Here is an 18,961-nt window from a genome sequence, read left to right on the forward strand (position 1 = left end):
ATAGGAATGTATGGGGCAGCAGAGTAGTAAGGGGAGCCAGCAGGGACTTTTTTGCTGCAAAACATTTACAGGGAAGATCGCTAGATTAATAAAGATTTTTGGAACATATTTCCAGACAAGCTTCACAAGTAGTATGTAGTATGGGGTTGACTAAAGGACATGCATCCTCAACACAGTTGTCCTTTAGATTCAAAACATGGCTATTTTATTTTGTAAGTAGTCATAATTCTGTTTTGCACACACATTATAGCTACTAATGTGGGGTATGTCACTATTTATTTAGGGCTAATTCATTTCCACACACTTTAGTGCATGTAAGTTGAAACAAGTTGAAAAGATACTTTAGATATACCCTTACATTACATACTGTGGTTGAGTTAAATCCAAAGAAGACTTTACGATCACATTGTAAATTATATCAGAAGCTTAAAAGTGTAATGAATTTCAATACACCACAGCTCCCAGGCTTTATAATACTACTAGATGACAATATTTCTCATTAGACATAAGAAATATACCATTATCAATGCCACATAACAATGTACAAACTTTCTTTACACATACCATTTCTTTGTGGTTGGGATAGTATGTCTGCTCAATCAATGGAAATTTTTCAGCTCCCATCATTTTATAAGCAGCTATCAGTTGGGCAAACTGCAATATATAATTTAAGAAATGTTAGAAGAAATTAATATATATATAATAAAGGTAAAAACAATCCTGCACAATAGTTTAAAAACAAATGAAGATGCATATCAGGCAGTCTCTTTGGCCTTCAACACTTCTTGCATTGGATTCCTGTGTCCCCCAATGCACACTGGATCCAACTTTTGACCCCTATATTAGCACAGGACTCAAAAGTGACATTAGGGTTGAAGGAAGGTACCAGCATGCAGTGGGGGACACCGGCAGACAACATTTCCAGAAGTGTTGAATGCTAAAGAGACTGCCGTTGGCTGCAGCACTGGAACAAAGGGAACGTAGGAGACATGGAGAGGTATGATACCTTTTCTTTAAGCTGAACTCCAGACTAGCAGCTATATACAGAGTAAAATAAATAAATAGGAACTGAATTTTGATTTTTTATCCCACACAGTCAGTGTTATACTCCAACACACCTGGCAAACAAACCTGTCTGGCTTAGATTACTTTTCCTCTCCCAGTGCTTCTGTAAAGGGAATTACAGTTTCGGATTTTAACATAAACATAAATTCAGGTAATTACACTAGTTGCATTAAAAATACATTTAGGATTCACATTATAAGTTTTATTAACACAAGCACATTAACGCATTAAGGCAATGAATCTTGAGTGTTAAAAGTATCTAAACCTGTCAAACTGATGTAATGGGCACAAGCCTAATGCTTGTTGACACAGGCCCTTAAGTATTTTTTTTTTATATGAAAGAATTATGTAATAAAAGAACAAATATATATACACATTTACATGATTTTTTTTATGTTGTTTTTATAATTTATATAAAAAAAGCAGAGCCATTCAGTTCACCAGACTCTGCAAATAATTATGTCCTGATTAGACTGACTATTTAAATGTCCTGCAGCCATGGCTATTTAATGTAAGTTTCATACACATAGGGCTGCTATCAGTGTTATCATCTAAAACACAACTGCACAATTAGAAGGTCCATTTTGCAAGAACTTACCACCCATGGCTTATCACAGAAGTTATAAATTGACTCCAGAGAGTTGACGCTGGGGATACCGGCATACTGCATGCCAATAATAAGGTTGCGGAAGTCTTCATTTTCTGCCATGCTAAAGGAATGTTGCCGGATAAAGACAAAATCTGGCCGAAATGACCTAGACACAATAGTAAATTTTTTGTTTGATAATAAAGCACAAAATTGAGAAAGTACCATTAAAATACAGTGCTAAGCAGTTTTTATAAGATCTTACAGAAAATCTATACTTCATAAATTTGAGAACACTCCATATAACCTGGGATCACAGGGTGTTGCAATGACCACAATGGATGGTGCTGTTGTGATCGAGTCCATAATCAGGAACATGTCACAAGCAGACCAGATCACTACTCTTGAGCTATTTAAGGACTCTTTCACCAAGCATCACTGACATAAAAAGAGAACATGTTGCAGCACTAAGAGCTTATTTGTATTGCTCATTCAGTAATACAGAATACAGCAACAGTTTCAAGCATCCCTGCCTTTTGTCAGGAAATGCTATATAAAAATAAAAAATGTTGCGCAAAAATATAAAGCATATAAAACACCCATCACCTAAACAGTGATGTGAATAATGAAAATCACATTAAATAAAGTACATAACATCCCAATATAAGTCCCTGATAAAAAAAAGTAAATGAATGTAAGTGAATGTTTCAAATAAAACGAAACAGAAAGAGAAAGTGCTGTTTCCAAAGCCTCCACGAAGTGATTAAACTCGAGGCTTACCGGACAGAATTGACCACCCACTACATATAACTTAATTAGCGCAGAGGTTGTGACAATCTCTGAGTCCTTGATGGTGATAGACCATCATGGGCACTACTGCTGTAACCTCAAAATCTGTTAGCTCCACATGTATAGACATAAACAGAAAATCTCATAGCGTATCTCTTTATTGTATAGTTTATTGGATACAAAGTAATAAAACTCACATATCCTCCAGATAAACAAGTGCTCTCCACATATAAAATCTGCAGGGGTACCCCTTTAAGCAATCTAGTTGCTTCCAATACCAAAGTATTGACGTCAGAACAGACTCCATCCTACGTGTTTTGTCATACCTGACATCATCTGGGGCACGGACGCCAGGTCAGACTGTTACTCAGATATAGGAAGCTATATACTATAAATACCTTATATTCTGATGAAGGGGTTCTTTATGGCTCTGAAGCTTTTTTATGTGAAGTATAAATAACTAAAGATGAATGATCTGGTGTGCTGGTGACACCAGTCATATCATGAAATATGTCATGACAGAGATATGGAGTCTGCCACTTCTGACCTTTCCATATAAAAATGCTAAATGCCTAGCAGTCATGATAATGCGTTGGCTTCAGTACTTTTACCTCAAATGAATATAGATGTAACACTCTGCCCTATGTATTCTAAAGTTTTACATTTGTGCAAAACTCTATTCACTTTGTTATACTTTTGTTATTGTCTACCTTTTTACCCCTAACCATCCACTGTTAAGCAGTACACTAAGCTCTTAGGAGCAAGAGCAAATGTTTGGAAGTTTTCCTGGCCTATGAGAACAAGACCAACTGGGTTATGAATATTTATCTGACCTCAGCCAGTCCCTGGGGAAGGGAGGAGAGGCACCCAGAAGGTATGGCTGGGAAGAAAATATATGTTTGGGAGGGTTGTTCAGGTCTTTTTCTCCTGGGGCCCCTGTTGTGCTACCTGTGCTTGTGCTACTAAAGAGCTGTTTCTGTGAGGTCTCAGCATGTGCTTGGCTGAGGGCCTTGAAGGAACTTGGATTTAGGGATTTTCTAGAAGACACTGCCTGTAAAGCTCAGCTGGAAAAGGAAACCCATTTAGCAGGAAAGCCGGTTGGGGAGCTGTCCCTTGACATTGTGAGCAGGGCCTTGCCTAAAGTTCCAGGGGTGCTTGTGCTTTAAAGGTTAGATGCCAGAGGTTGCTACAAGAACTGTGACTGCTCCTACAGAGTCTTAGACTAGCTGGATGTCCCCCTTACCTCCAGAAATACTCAAAGTGATTGCAAACCTTCAGGTTTAAAAATAAAAAAAAAATAATAAACACATTATATTTTCTTGCTCTGTGCAATTGTATTGCACAGAGAGGTCCCACAAACCTAAGTCTCTTCCAAATGTCCCCATAGCAAGCTGTGCATCCATAGACACACACATAGTGCGACTCGGCCCCACCTCCTACTCCCTCCTCACAGGATTTTATTGACATCAGCAGAAAGAGAATGAATTAAGGTGAAAAAATAAAACCTTTTGCCTTTACAACCACTTTAAATCTGCTACTGAACGACTTTGCCTAAGAATTGTCTAATGCCTGCTTGTGTTTAGGAGTATCCTGCACCCTCATCCCTCTAAACATCTGTGTTCAAGTATTGCAAAAAATGTCAAAAAGACACCCATAAACTGTGCCTGAACTTTGTCAGGGTGCTCTGGAACTGGTACCTGGGCTGGAAGCCTCTGTACAGGTAAGGCAAAAACCCTTTTATTTCCAGTGGCCCCTCCAAGTGTGAGTGCTACACAGAATTAAGGCATTCTGATATTCATGAATGCCTTACTTGTTTGGGGTCTGTGTTTCAGAAGTATTGTTGTTAGCTAAGTTAGGTATCATATCAAGCAATTCAGAAGGATTGCAGCCCCTGTGTTTCTCCCATGACGGGTGTACTTTACCAGTTGTATGCAGTTGAGCTACATGCAACTCATGCACAGGATAAAAGTTCTCTCACATTTTGAACAGTAATGCCCCGTACACACGTGCAGATTATCTGCAGACTTATCAAAACCATATAATAGGAGGTCAAACCTAAACACTTTCAATTTGTATGCAATCCGGCAGGCCCTTGCACTACATAGAAAAGGTAAGTCTGCAGACAAAAGTCTGCAGATAATCTGCACGTGTGTATGGGGCATAAGTCTTGGTTCACACTGCTGTTATGCAGTAATGTGTGAAAACCTGCTCTTTGCACATTGCTGTGCTACTGTTCATTTTTAATGGAACCCCAATACCCGTTGCCAAGAAATGTGCAATTTCAGTGCACCACAGCATACAGTAATGCACAACTGTACATTGTTAAACCCTGATTTAAAAAATAGTACGTGCACCTATCTTGGTGCATTTTGGTATATTAGGCAGCTAAATTAAATTAATGGGCTGCACTACACCTGTGTAAACCCAGCTTTAGAGATACAGAGAAATAGACTTTCATGACATGAAGCTCAATTTACAAAGCTATCACTCTCAATATGGATCTTTATTTTCAAAAAAGTAAATGTTATTTTCAGGAACTGGGACTGTACAAAGGGACTTGAAAATGACAATCATATGGCTATAAAAAAGATCCTTGTGGTTATGTTATAGCTTACTGACTTGAGCATATAGCGCTTACAGTATTTTCATTTTTCAACATTTTGAAAAGGCACACTATTTTAAGCCTAGAAATATTTGTTATTTATTAGGTCTTTTTTTTTTTCATCCTCCCAGGCCAATCAATGAATGATAGCCAATTTTACTGGAAAATGTCTAATATCTAGAAGCATAAAATAAAAACCCAATTTCAAAAATGTTGGGACGCTGTGTAAAATCTACATAAAAACAGAATGCAAATATCAAATGTTTAAACTGAGAAAATGTAACATTTTTTTTTTATAATAAAGTTGTATTGAAATATTTCCAAATATAAACAACCAGTACAGTATTGGTAGAAAGAAAAAGAAAAAAAGGAAGATAAATAACAGAGAAAAAAAAAAAAAAAACATAGTACAGTACATCAGCCATAGATGTGTAACTAAAAAAAAAACAGGAAATATACATGTAGTATTGATAGAATCCCCTAGTGACATGAGTATCAAGTGAGAACACCAAACAAGAAGATCCAAACCGCTGGGATAAACGAAGGGCACCCAGTCCCAGGGCGCACCACCTATCCCTGCACCTTCGTCAACACGGGTACGTCAGAACAGGATAAGATTCACCGCGGTACCCCACAGGGAAAGTGCCCCCGGACATCAACATGGGCTCAGGATCTAGAGAGTATGAACATAACACTAACTTGCACATTTAGTTTACATCCAATGATCAATGTATAAGGGGGGAAAGAACAAGGAAACGAAAAAAAAGGGGTAAAATCAAGGGGAGTGAACAGATTGTAGGTGCATTTGTAGGAAGAACATGTAGCCATTTAGGAGCCATTCTAGTATCACACAGCAATGTCATATTACCTCAACTAATCTCAGAAGAATAGTACATCCAACCTGACCAAATGTCTCTAAACCTTTTCTGCTGATTTGACAATATGAACCCAACGCTCAGCCTTCCAATCTAGCAGAGTGGGACATTTAGATTGTTTCCAAAACCTGGGAATTAATGATTTAGCCGCATTCAGTAAATGGGGAGTTACACTTTTTTTGTAGAGGTTTCATGATGAGGGAGCCCCATGGAACAAGAAATGCAAGAAATGCAGGGGAGACACCTCTATTGGTCTAAGAGTAGTCCATTTGATCCATGGGGCAATAGCCTCCCAAAGCGGTTTATTTTTACGGAAGGACCACCACAGGTGGTGAAATGTGACTGGGACATCACATCCCCTTCAGCACTGTTCATCTACCATCAAATAAATTTGTACTAGTCAGACAGGAGTCCAATACAATCTTTTGAAGAATTTGAATGACATTTCTTGTGTATGCTCCATCCAGAGTAGAGTGAGTCAGTCTAATCAGTCTCTGGATCTGTGGTGGAGTAAAGTCATGACCCATTTCTCTTTCCCACTCCCTAACAAAATAGGGGACAGAAGAAGACTGGGCCCCGAGAACTAGTCTATATATCTGCGACAACAGATGCCTAGACTCTGGAAGATCGATGCAAAGATATTCAAAGGTGGTAAGAGTATTAAGGGGTCGCATGTGAGGATGTAATTTATGAAAAAAGTCCCTCAGTTGGCAATATTTCCAAGTCTCTAAGGGTATGTTCCAAAAGGAATGAGTTAACTCTGAAAGAGGGGATAAAGTGCCCCGTGGGGCAAATTTAGCACATGCCGTTTTTCCATCTGAGCCCCAAGAGGCAAAATATTTAGATTCTTCTCCAGGGGGGTACCATGGGTACCCCCCCCCCCAGTGGAGCAAGAGGGGGGGTCAAGGGGGGAATAGTGGCCCAACACGTTTAACCTATCCCACACTGTCAGGGAAGCCTGGGTCAAGAGAGATGTCCAATCCGAGAGGCCCCTAGATGCGACAGGGATCCATGCCTGCCTGTCAGATTCCTGCCTGCTATGATTCTCTCTAAAGGAACCCATAGTTTAGTTGAGGAGTCACGACACAAATTTAGTATACGCACCAGGAACATAGCCTTGTTATATCGAGTAATATCGGGGAGCCCCACTCCTCCATCCTGTTTATGTCTACGGAGGATCTCGTAAGCCAGCCTAGGGCGTTTCTCCTTCCATACAAATGTTATTAATGCTTTACGTAAGCAATTAAAGAAAATTTGGGGGAGGGCTATGGGCACAGTGTACAAAGTTTAAATTATCCTAGGAAGAATGGTCATTTTGAGAACATTCATCCTCCCAAACCATGTTAGGGGATGAAAATAGTGAAAGAAAACCATGACACTAGTTGCGCACAACACCAATAAATAAAATAAAAGCAATCCTCAAAACATCAAATAATTGTGCATCAATAGACTGTGCCCTAGAAAATAAGTCCACAATATGAATGTTGGATATGGAATCCAAAAAACTAAATATACTGTGAATAAATGTGATACCAAAAAAATGAAGCCCAAAAAATAACTTCTATAAATGTGATAAACCAAATGATCTTGTGAGATTCCAGTGCTAACAATAAGGTGACACCCAAATTAGATCCACCACCGATGTGCTCCACACCCGTCAAATTAGCAACTCACCCTCATTTGTTGCCTACCGCTCTCGTGGATAAGGCAAATTTCGCTGTGTATATTACTGTTGGCTGTGGTGTTCCACCAAGGCAATGCAATCCTTAGCTCCAAACCATGTGGAAAAAACATATAACAGAGGGACCCCACTGGTGCAGTACCATTAAAACACTTTATTAAGTGTAAATGCCTGTGTCATTTTTACAGTAAGGGCCCTTTCACAAGGGCGCTCCGTATGTCCGCAAATCATCCTATTTTTTGCGGATGATTTACGGACATAATGTATGTCAATGGCATTGCGGATGTCAGCGCACATCCGATTTTCTTCCTTTCAGTTCTGTTCCGTTTTTTGGAACGGAACAGAACCCTATTTTTCCTACGTTCAAAAAACGGAAAGGAAGCAAAATCGGATGTCAGCTGTGTCATCCGCTGACATCCGCAATGCCCATAGACTTACATTATGTCCGTATATCATCCGCAAACGGATGGGATGATATGCGGACATACGGAGCGGATGACACAAGTGTCATCCGCTCAGTGAAAAAAAAAAAAAAAAGGACCGGAGCGGAGCCAAAAAAACTGATCGCCCGTGTGAAAGAGCCCTAACAGTGCATATTTTTAGCACTGATTACGGTGGTAATGTCACTGGTACCCCCAAAAGTGTCAAAAATGTCAGTTAGGGGTCCGATCTGTCCTCCGCAATGTTGCAGTCCCGCAAAAAAATCGCCATTACTAGTTAAAAAAAAAAAACAATAAAAATGACATAAATCTTTCCTGTAGTTAGTAAACGCAATAACTTTTGTGCAAACCAATCAAAATACGCTTATTGCGATTTTTTTTTACCAAAAATATGTAGCAGAAAACAAATTGGCCTAAAATGTTAAAAAATTTTGATTTTTACCTTTTTTTTTTTTTGAGAATTTCATATATAAGAATGTGAAAAATATTGTTATTTTTTCAAAATTGTCGCTCTTTTTTTGTTTATAGCGCAACAAATAAAAATAGCTGAGCAGCCAAATCCTCTGGTCTTAAGGTCGTTAAAGTTAAGCTTGAATCTTAGGGATTTGGTGGATGGTGTCATCCTTTGGGTAGGAGGGAGGGATATTAAACAAGGATTCATAGAAATGGTGGAATTCTGTTGCTATGGATTGAGTGTCCACCACTTGTTTGTTGTGGACAGACAATGCATGAACATGGCGGGACTTCCTTTGCTTCTTCAAATACCTAAAATGTATAATCCCCTGTTCATAAAAACGATGGGCAAAATATCTATAATTATCTTTGGTCCTGTGATCCAAACACAGAGATTACTCAGTTGTAACATCTCCAGATGTTGGGCATCAACAGGGTCAAAACTCGGCTTGTGTTTCATCTCAAGGGAGTGATTCTTTTCTAAAAGCTTGTGAATTTACTTCTGTTTTTTCTTTTTTATACGTGAACCATTAAAGATTAATTCTCCTTTAAAGACTGCCTTGTGGGCTTCCCAGATTGCCTGGCTGGAGACCCCCTCCTGGGAGTTAGTTTCAAATTGCAATGTCAAAGTGTGGGTTAGGACCTCAGAGACCAATTTATCATCTAATAGCAATTCATGCAGTCATGTCTGCTTAAGAGGGTGGGTAGAGATTGGGCGAAGGGACAGAGTGATAGGGGAGTGATCTGAAATAGTAACGGATTCAATAGTCGATGAGGGAACAGGTCTAAAAATTGGTCCACCATCAACAAGTCAAGGCGAGAGTAAGTATCCTAGGTTTTGGTGTAGTAAACTAAAGTGTTTGTCTCTCTTTCATGGAGAGCACGCCAGCTGTCCACCAGATGTAGGGAGTGCAGACATTGCTTGGTATGTTTGAGCGCTCTAAAGGACAGTGATGTTTTCCCCGATGAGGTGTCCTGGCAGGAACCAGGACAAGGTTGAAGTCCCCACGCAAAACCAACAGCCTCTCCCTAAAGCTCTCAAGCGTCCCCAGGGTCTTAGTAATAAAGTTTACATTTCTCGAATTGGGGACATAAATCGAGGTCAAAGTATATTGATGGCCATTCAACATGCCTTTAAGAAAGAGAAAACAACCCTCAGGATCAGCTAAAAGAGACTTGAGGGAAAAAGGGCATATTTTCATATTTTCCGAATCGCTATCCTCACCACCCCTTGCCTTAGGGATAGGAGATGGAGCATGAAACCACTGGTTGAAAGGCAAGAGAGGTACACATGGGGTGGACCTTGCCGTGAAGTGTGTCTCCTGTAAAAAAACATCTGCAGCCAGGCAAGGCAGTTCGTGCCAAAGACGACCTCTTATGTGGAGAACAAAGACCTCTCACATTAGATGATACAAATTTTCAGATCATGAGCCATAGTAGACATTTAGGTAGAAAGTATACTAGGATAGGGTTAGGTGTTGCATCGCTTACATAACTAGACCTAAGTGTCTCATAAAGAGATGCATCTTTAGTCGGGATTACATCTCCAAATGCACCTAAAAAGTAAAAAATAACACATATAGAAACAGCTGAAACCAGAAAAACAACATAAGAACAGGGTAGAACCCCACAATGGGGGGTATGTTCACTAAAGGGGAGATGGAGCCGGACAGGGAGGAACAGTCTGTGTCCGGGACCCTCTCCCAATCTGCAACTAGGCAGAGCATAAAGTCCCTTAGTTAGAGACCAACCTATGAGGGGAGGGGGGAATGACTGAGGGCATGGGAGATCACAGAGTCTCAAATATTCCCTGGGCAATCTCAAAAGAGATAAGAAAAAACAATGTGAATATTATCGAACATCACGACAAAAAAGAAAAGAAAAAAAAATTACATCAAAAGAAAAGACCTTCCTCCAGATGTGTCCACACATTACAGTGTAGGAGTAGATTGGGGTGGGAGAAGACCCTATGTGCAGGTCGGTGACAATTCAAGGGGCTGAAGCTTGTGTCGGACTCTGCCTGCGTCTATTATTGTGATTTCTAAGGGGTGAGCCCAATGAAGCTTGGTGCCAGCGTTCAGGGCGCTGAGGTAAAGGTATGGAACTGTTCAATCTCCAGTTTGTAAAGTCAGTCGGAGGAAGATCCAGTGTATCCACAAAGTGTTGCAGGTCATCCTTGGTCCGAAAAACCGCCGTTTTACCATTCAGTGTTAACACTCACTGATCGCACTGATCACTGATGCCTTAAGCAGTGGGCATACAGATCTGCAGTGCAAAAGTAAGTGGTGTAATAGGTCAGGGAACACTTAAAGTTGAGCACCATCAAAGTCCAAAGAGAGCTTGCCACGTACAGCTGTCATAATGGCCTCCTTCACAGAATACTTATGTACAGTATCTCACAAAAGTGAGTACACCGTTCACATTTTTGTAAATATTTTATTATATCTTTTCATGTGACAACGCTAAATAAATGACACTTTGCTACAATGTAAAGTAGTGAGTGTACAGCTTGTATAACAGTGTAAATTTGTTGTCCCCTCAAAATAACTCAATACACAGCCATTAATGTCTAAACCGCTGGCAACAAAAGTGAGAAGTGAGTACAGCCCTAAGTTAAAATGTTCAAATTGGGCCCAAAGTATCAATAGTTTGTGTGGCCACCATTATTTTCTAGCACTGCCTTAACCCTCTTGGGCATGGAGTTCACCAGAGCTTCACAGGTTGCCACTGGAGTCCTCTTCCACTCCGGCATGATGACATAACGGAGCTGGTGGATGTTAGAGACCCTGCGCCACACAAACTATTGATACTCTGGGCCCAATTTGGACATTTTCACTTATGGGTGTACTCACTTTGTTGCCAGCGGTTTAAACATTAATGGCTGTGTGTTGAGTAATTTTGAGGGGACAGCAAATTTCTTCAATCTCTTGGATTGGAGGGATCATCTGGAATAGGCAATAGAGCCAGACGAACTCTGTCCACTTCGATGTTGTCGGGTGCAGAGTCCCCAAAATTTGGCAAAAGAGGTCCTGTATAGTAGGGAGCAGGTTAGGACCACTGGTAGCTTCAGGCAAACCTCTAATGTAGATGTTTTGGCATCTGTCTCTATTTTCATAATCATCAAGTTGATCCAGGAGGGAGTTCAAAACCTCCTCATGGTGTTTAGTGGTATCTTGAATTGTGGATACAGCATGCATAATGTCATCCTGTCCAGTTTCTACTGCTTCAATCCTGTGCCCTAGTGCAACTGTGTCCTCCCTGAGCCCATCCACAGCCTGTTTGCAGGACAGTTCCCCGGCAGCTATCAGTTGTTGAATATCAGCTTTAGGAGGGAGGGCTTTAATGTGTCCCCTAATGTCTCAGTCCATGTCAGCGATATCTGAGTCAGGGTGAGGGGAGAACTGACCCATGGAGTGCGTGGAAGCCGACGGGCTAGGGTACCGCACCTGATGTGTGCTTCCGGCGCTGGATGAGTCGCCGCTGGGAGTTGCGCCGTGGCGTGTCTCTCACCGGCGCCATCTTGCCAGGGTGTCCCAGGCCTGTAGCGGGCTGAAAGAAGAAGGCTTGTAGGCCACCTGCCGCCATTTTACTACCGCCGCGTGGATGGGAAGCGGTGCAGCGGCAAAAAGGGCATGGTGAGTATGCCAGAGGAAGGGTGCAATCTGCCGCTGGAAGCTATAAGGGAGCCCAGGGATCAGAGAGCTCTAGGTCGCACGTCTGCACCACATGCCATCCAGGCCACGCCCCAGAAAATGTAACATTTTAAGAAGAAAATAAGGTAATTTTAAATTAATGGCAGCGACATATCTCAAAAAAGTTGGAACAGGGCCATGTTTACCAAAGTTTAGCATCCCCTCTACTGTTAATACTCTATAAACATCTGGGAACTGAGAAGATCAGTTGCTGGAGTTAGGGAGAGGAATATTGTCCCATTCTTGCCTGATATAGGATTGTAACTGCTGATTAGTCCTGGACCTTCTTTGTCATATATTTAATTTAAGATGCACCAAATATTTTCAATTGGTGAAAGGTTTGGACTGCAGGCAGTGCACCTAAGCACCCAGACTGCTCTATTGAGACGCCATGCTGTTGTCATAGATGCATGTAGTATGCGGTTTAGCATTGCCCTGCTGAAATATGCAAGGCCTTCCCGAAAAACATCACCTGAATGGGAGCATATGCTGCTCTAAAACCTGGATATACAGTATCTTCAAACGATGATGGTGCCTTTCCAGATGTGCAAGCTGCCAATTCCATACGCATTTCATCAGAGATGCAGGCTTTAAAACTGAGCTCTGATAACAATAAGGAAGGTCTCTCTCCTCTTTAGTCTGGAGGACGCAATGCCAATATTTGCCAAAAATAATATTTTTGATTTGTCTGACCACAGAGCCCATTTGCAACAGACCATTTTGATTTAACTTTTTCTTTATTAGAGTTTTATTAAACAAGAGCTCATGGAAGTACATAGGAAATGATAGGTATGAAAAAGAAAAACACAAAAGATATCTGATGCTATTCATTAGAGTACCAGAGTACAATTTACAAAGGGTAATCATACAAAAGACATGTATATCTATCGAAGATAAGGCTTAAAATGGTTGTAAAACCTCATGTTCGACAATTCCAAAAGACGTGCACCAGGTTTTAGCATTTTCTTTAAAAATCAAAAGTGTTTGTTGTAGCTGAAATTTCTCACCCCTGTGCCTGTCACAGCCCTCTGAAAAACTCTGGTCCTTGGGCGTGTCTATGGATCGCAGCTCGGGAGGCGGAGTGCTGACATCACAGGATCTCCTTCCATCTGTAAACTCTAACCTCCCCCCCGGAAATCGCACTAGTGCAGCGCGAATGCCGAGCTGGACACTGAAAATGGTTAACCCCATAAAAACTGGGAAACATTTGAGGCACAGGAGTTGCAGAATTTCATAGCAGGAGAGAGTTGAGCAACTGTGGGAAATCCTTACACAGCAGAACACTGCCGACATTTTATGCTTATATCTACTAACGAGGGAGGAGGCAGGGGAATACATGCTTTCCTTGTCATCATTATCAACAGAGCCAAACAGCCTCCCACATATTTACCCCACAGCTGCCAGGGAGAGAGCTGGAGGATTACAATTAACCCCTCATTGTCTGGGCACTTTTGCTGTAATAATACAAAAAGGTGTGCTTAGTTGCAAAAATGTAAAATCAATAAATTGCTGCTGAAAAAGACGTTGTGAAATGAATACGATGTGCTGTTTTTGATGGAGGTATTATCCTAAAAGTGATTAGATAACAGATGCAATAAACAATGTGCAATGAGCAAAATCAAACAATAGTGAACATTCAAATAGCAAAGTGTCACTAGATAAGTGAAACTCTTGTTGCCTAGAATGGTGTATCAAGTGAATTACATAAAAAATTATTTTTGGGTGAATAAGTAACCATGATCTGTTCACAAAAAAATGACAAATAAATAATGGTGCAAAAAGTTCATAAATAGTCCAGTGCTCCACAAAAAAAAGTGTTTAGTGAAAAGATGATGCTCTAACTTTCCAACATGCAAATACAACAAACTGTTTGTAGTGCAGCTGAAATAACTCACAATGGAAAGTGTGTCACCGCTGTGCTCTATATGTGAAAATTGGCCGCTTACCAAATCAAATGATCCCACCAAGAGATCATATGCGTGTGAGTGGAAGCGCCTCTGAAGATAAATGGTCAGGCAGCTCCAGCCTTTATCCCAGTTAATGCCTTCTGAGAGGAAACGCATTGGATTGGAGGTAGCAAAGTGATGTCAACTAGCGCGGACCGCAATACAGTTGGCCGTGCAAGATTTTATCCCATATCGCTCGTATTCATTGTCCTTGATGTAAGTGCAATTTTTATTTGATAAACCAGCTTTATACGCATTAATGCATTATAAGCGTCTTCTATTATCTTTTATAGCCACATGATGTGATTAACAAAATTAAGGAGCACCATAAGGAGCTGGAGCTGGCTGACCACTTATCTTCAGAGGCGCTTCCACTCACACGCATATGATCTCTTGGTGGGATCATTTGATTTGGTAAGAAGCCAATTTTCATAGCGCAATAATCCCTTGTGGATTATTTCAGCTGCACTACAAACAGTTTGTTGTATTTGCATGGGGGAAAGTTGGAGCATCATCTTTTCACTAAACACATTGAATTGTGGAGGACTGGACAATTTATTAACTTTTTGCAATATGTCATTTTTTTGTGAACAGTTTGTGGTTTCTTATTCACAAAGAAAATTATTTTTGATGTAATTCACTTGATAGACCTTGCTAGGCAATAAGCGTTTCGCTTGTCTAGTTACACTTTGCCATTTAAACATGACTGCTGACCATTTCCCCATTTCCCTAAAATGGTACATTTTCTCAGTTTTGATATGTTTTTTATTTTCTATTGTGAATAAAATGAAGGTTTATGAGATTTGCAAATCATTGCATTCTGTTTAATATAGATTTTATACAGCATCTCAACTTTTTTTGGAATTGGGATTGTATACATAATAGATTATCAACCATATAGCGCTGCCATATGTATTAAAACCTACAACATTTTGAAGTCCCTGTACTCAGGATAAATAGGAGAAAACAATTTAGTGAAATTATTTGGAACCGTATTTGCTAGACAAATACGTTACATATTAAACATCATAGGTATATCCACATTTGGTGAGCTCTCTGAACATGATACTGGCTATTTATGCTCCATGGTATGGGAGCTTACTAGCAATCTGCTTCCTTTTTCTTATAGTGCCTTCAATTCCGACTTCTGGATGTAATAACCTGAGATACCAACCCTATGCTATAGACCGAATTTGTGGCCAGGTGGGGCTCTTTTTGGCTTTTATGTCCATCTTGAATGCACCATTGTGTGCCCATATTGTGTCCTTTGTGTCATATTTGTATCCTTTGTGTAAAATTTTAAACTTTTATTGATATTCAAAAGAATATTCGTAAAATGAATATTAAAAGATATATGCTTACCAATCCTCCTCGCTCTAACCAGCCATTCACGACTAACATTAAACCTACCTCCCTTTCTTATGCCTTTCTCTTTAATCCTCCAGGGCCTTTGACCCCTTCAATCTCTATATTCAGAGATATGGTGATCAAAGACCTAGATAATCTATACATTAAGAAAGCTAGGATGGATCATATGTTTGCCAAAGGCCTACAACTTTTGAAAAGCAGGAATGACATCGTAGTACTACCTGCGGACAAAGGCAGAGGTATTGTGATTTTTGATTCTGAGGCTTTTAAGTTATAAATGAACAGATTATTATCTGATCGAGATACTTATATCCCACTGTCAAGTAATCCGACTCTGAAATATAGGAAGGAGCTTGTCGCCTTAGTAGATAAAGGACACCAAGTTAAGCTATTTACTAAAAAAGAAAAATCCTTTTTGGTCCTGGTTGCACCCAGGGTCCCTATTATGTCTTATTTACCCAAAGTACATAAGGACCTCTACACCCTCTGGGGAGACCCATCATTAGTGGGATCAACTTGGTGACATCCAGGGTGGGAAAATACATAGACCATTTATTTGCAACCTTTGGTGGTTAAAACACACTCATTCTTGAAGGATTCCACACAGGGGATTAATGAACTCAAAGATATAGTATTTGCTTGTTACAGCCAACATTTTTTCGCTCTATACAATCATTTCCCACCAACATGGTCATGAGGCTTTGGCTCATGATTTGCAAACTGACACATTAGTAGAAATCCAGAGAGACTTTATTTTGTCACTGCTGCTTTTCGCAATGAGCCACTATTATTTCTGGTTTGGTGGCTCATACTACCTACAGAATAGGGGTGTGGCCATGGACGCTAAATTTGCGCCCAGTATAGCTAATTTGTTTATGGCCAAGACCAAAGTTGTTACTTTGGAGGTGGTACATTGATGACATTTTTTTCCATAGTATGGGAGGTTTTTTTCAGTGTAGGAAGTGAGCTTTATGTAAAATCAATGTTGAGAAGAGGAGGAGGGTGGATTCTTTTGAATCTAACTTTACTGACCAACAATATGCAATTAAGCCATTCAGCACATGTACAACCAAACATGTGGTTTATCTTATTCAGTGTCCCTGTGGTCTGGAATATATAGGTCGTACTATCCATATGCTTCATGTTAGAATAGATTAAAAGAACATGTTAGTAACATACTAAAAGGCTATCCTAAACATAGCCTATCCAAACATTATGACACGTGTCACGATAGAAACCCGGTGGGTACATTATTTCTAGGGACAGACAAATACACAGGGAGCTGGAGGCGTAGCAATAACACAAGGGGGGTTTCAAGACTTGAAACCAATTGGATTCATAAGGCCAAGACTTATACCCCATTTGGGATGAATATAGAATGGGATATCAATGCTTTTATAAATAATGCTTAATAATTTTTTTTTTTTTGCGATAGTGCAGAAGTTTTTAATCGTACAGGAACATTATTTTTGTTCATTTTTTAGAAAATTATTTAATCGGTTTTGCTATTATAGATGGAGTCTATTACTATTATTATTTTTCTGTATCAATATAGCTGTGATGGAATATCTGTTTTTTAAATATCTTAACTTAATTGTATATTGATATTAACTTTTTTATTAAAGATATGTATGTATTGGTTCTGCTATTAGTGGCAGAGCTAATTACCAATGTGAATTTTAAATTATTTTAAAATGACGTATATTTTGTATTAATATGGCTGTAATGTGATGTGCTTCTGGATAGTTGATGGCTCCATGCCCAGACTGTTGGTTTCATGTGTGCAATTACATTGAAGAGAACGCCTGGATATTTCCTGTTATTACTTATATTAAATAATGTATTACTTATTTTGTGCTGACATTTCAGAATATGTGTTGTTTTCCTGGCAAATTTGCGGGCTGCTTTGGAAGAGACATTTGGTGAGTGACACTGGTATTTCCGGATACTGGAACGCATTGCCTGTTGACGATGGTTCCGGGTGCCGGAACGCAATCATCTATTCTGCCCACTCCCAGCGATGTTTACTATTTAAGATCACCACGAACGTCTTAAGGCCATGCCCCTGACGACGTCATTTGGTGACAAAATGCCTAAGACGTGTGACGCCAATACACACTGGGACATGACGGCCATCCCCTTGATTTGACACACAGTACAGACAGCCATACATACACTGGAGCATCTGATTGTCTATGTGAGTGGATTATTTTTTATTCAATAAATCGTATATACATTTACATTATGAGGAGTGTTATATTATTTTCCCATATAATCTAACATCACTGTGGGGTGGATCGTTTATGGAGTATAGGAGGAATCTCGATACAGATGTCTGTGGCATAGAGTAACCAGAGCTACATGTATACAAATTGTAAATTATGATACAAAACAATATATACATATTTTCACTTGATAGACCTTGCTAGGCAATAAGCGTTTCGCTTGTCTAGTTACACTTTGCCATTTAAACATGACTGCTGACCATTTCCCCATTTCCCTAAAATGGTACATTTTCTCAGTTTTGATATGTTTTTTATTTTCTATTGTGAATAAAATGAAGGTTTATGAGATTTGCAAATCATTGCATTCTGTTTAATATAGATTTTATACAGCATCTCAACTTTTTTTGGAATTGGGATTGTATACATAATAGATTATCAACCATATAGCGCTGCCATATGTATTAAAACCTACAACATTTTGAAGTCCCTGTACTCAGGATAAATAGGAGAAAACAATTTAGTGAAATTATTTGGAACCGTATTTGCTAGACAAATACGTTACATATTAAACATCATAGGTATATCCACATTTGGTGAGCTCTCTGAACATGATACTGGCTATTTATGCTCCATGGTATGGGAGCTTACTAGCAATCTGCTTCCTTTTTCTTATAGTGCCTTCAATTCCGACTTCTGGATGTAATAACCTGAGATACCAACCCTATGCTATAGACCGAATTTGTGGCCAGGTGGGGCTCTTTTTGGCTTTTATGTCCATCTTGAATGCACCATTGTGTGCCCATATTGTGTCCTTTGTGTCATATTTGTATCCTTTGTGTAAAATTTTAAACTTTTATTGATATTCAAAAGAATATTCGTAAAATGAATATTAAAAGATATATGCTTACCAATCCTCCTCGCTCTAACCAGCCATTCACGACTAACATTAAACCTACCTCCCTTTCTTATGCCTTTCTCTTTAATCCTCCAGGGCCTTTGACCCCTTCAATCTCTATATTCAGAGATATGGTGATCAAAGACCTAGATAATCTATACATTAAGAAAGCTAGGATGGATCATATGTTTGCCAAAGGCCTACAACTTTTGAAAAGCAGGAATGACATCGTAGTACTACCTGCGGACAAAGGCAGAGGTATTGTGATTTTTGATTCTGAGGCTTTTAAGTTATAAATGAACAGATTATTATCTGATCGAGATACTTATATCCCACTGTCAAGT

At 39.6% G+C, this 18,961-nt stretch overlaps 1 protein-coding gene across 1 annotated transcript in view; it reads right to left on the bottom strand.

Moving 5' to 3' along the window:
* The window catches only part of SYN2 (synapsin II), a 462,275-nt gene that overhangs the window by 191,073 nt on the left and 252,241 nt on the right, over positions 1 to 18,961 (bottom strand). The window contains exons 4-5 of the mRNA XM_082266531.1: positions 1,664 to 1,820; positions 565 to 654 (exon numbers count right to left, since the gene is read on the bottom strand). Coding sequence (XP_082122657.1) covers positions 565 to 654; positions 1,664 to 1,820 — 247 coding nt within the window. The remainder of the gene's footprint in view (positions 1 to 564; positions 655 to 1,663; positions 1,821 to 18,961) is intronic.

This window comes from Pelophylax lessonae (assembly GCF_965119305.1).
Source record: "Pelophylax lessonae genome assembly, chromosome: 8".
In the NCBI taxonomy this organism is placed as follows: Eukaryota; Metazoa; Chordata; class Amphibia; order Anura; family Ranidae; genus Pelophylax; species Pelophylax lessonae.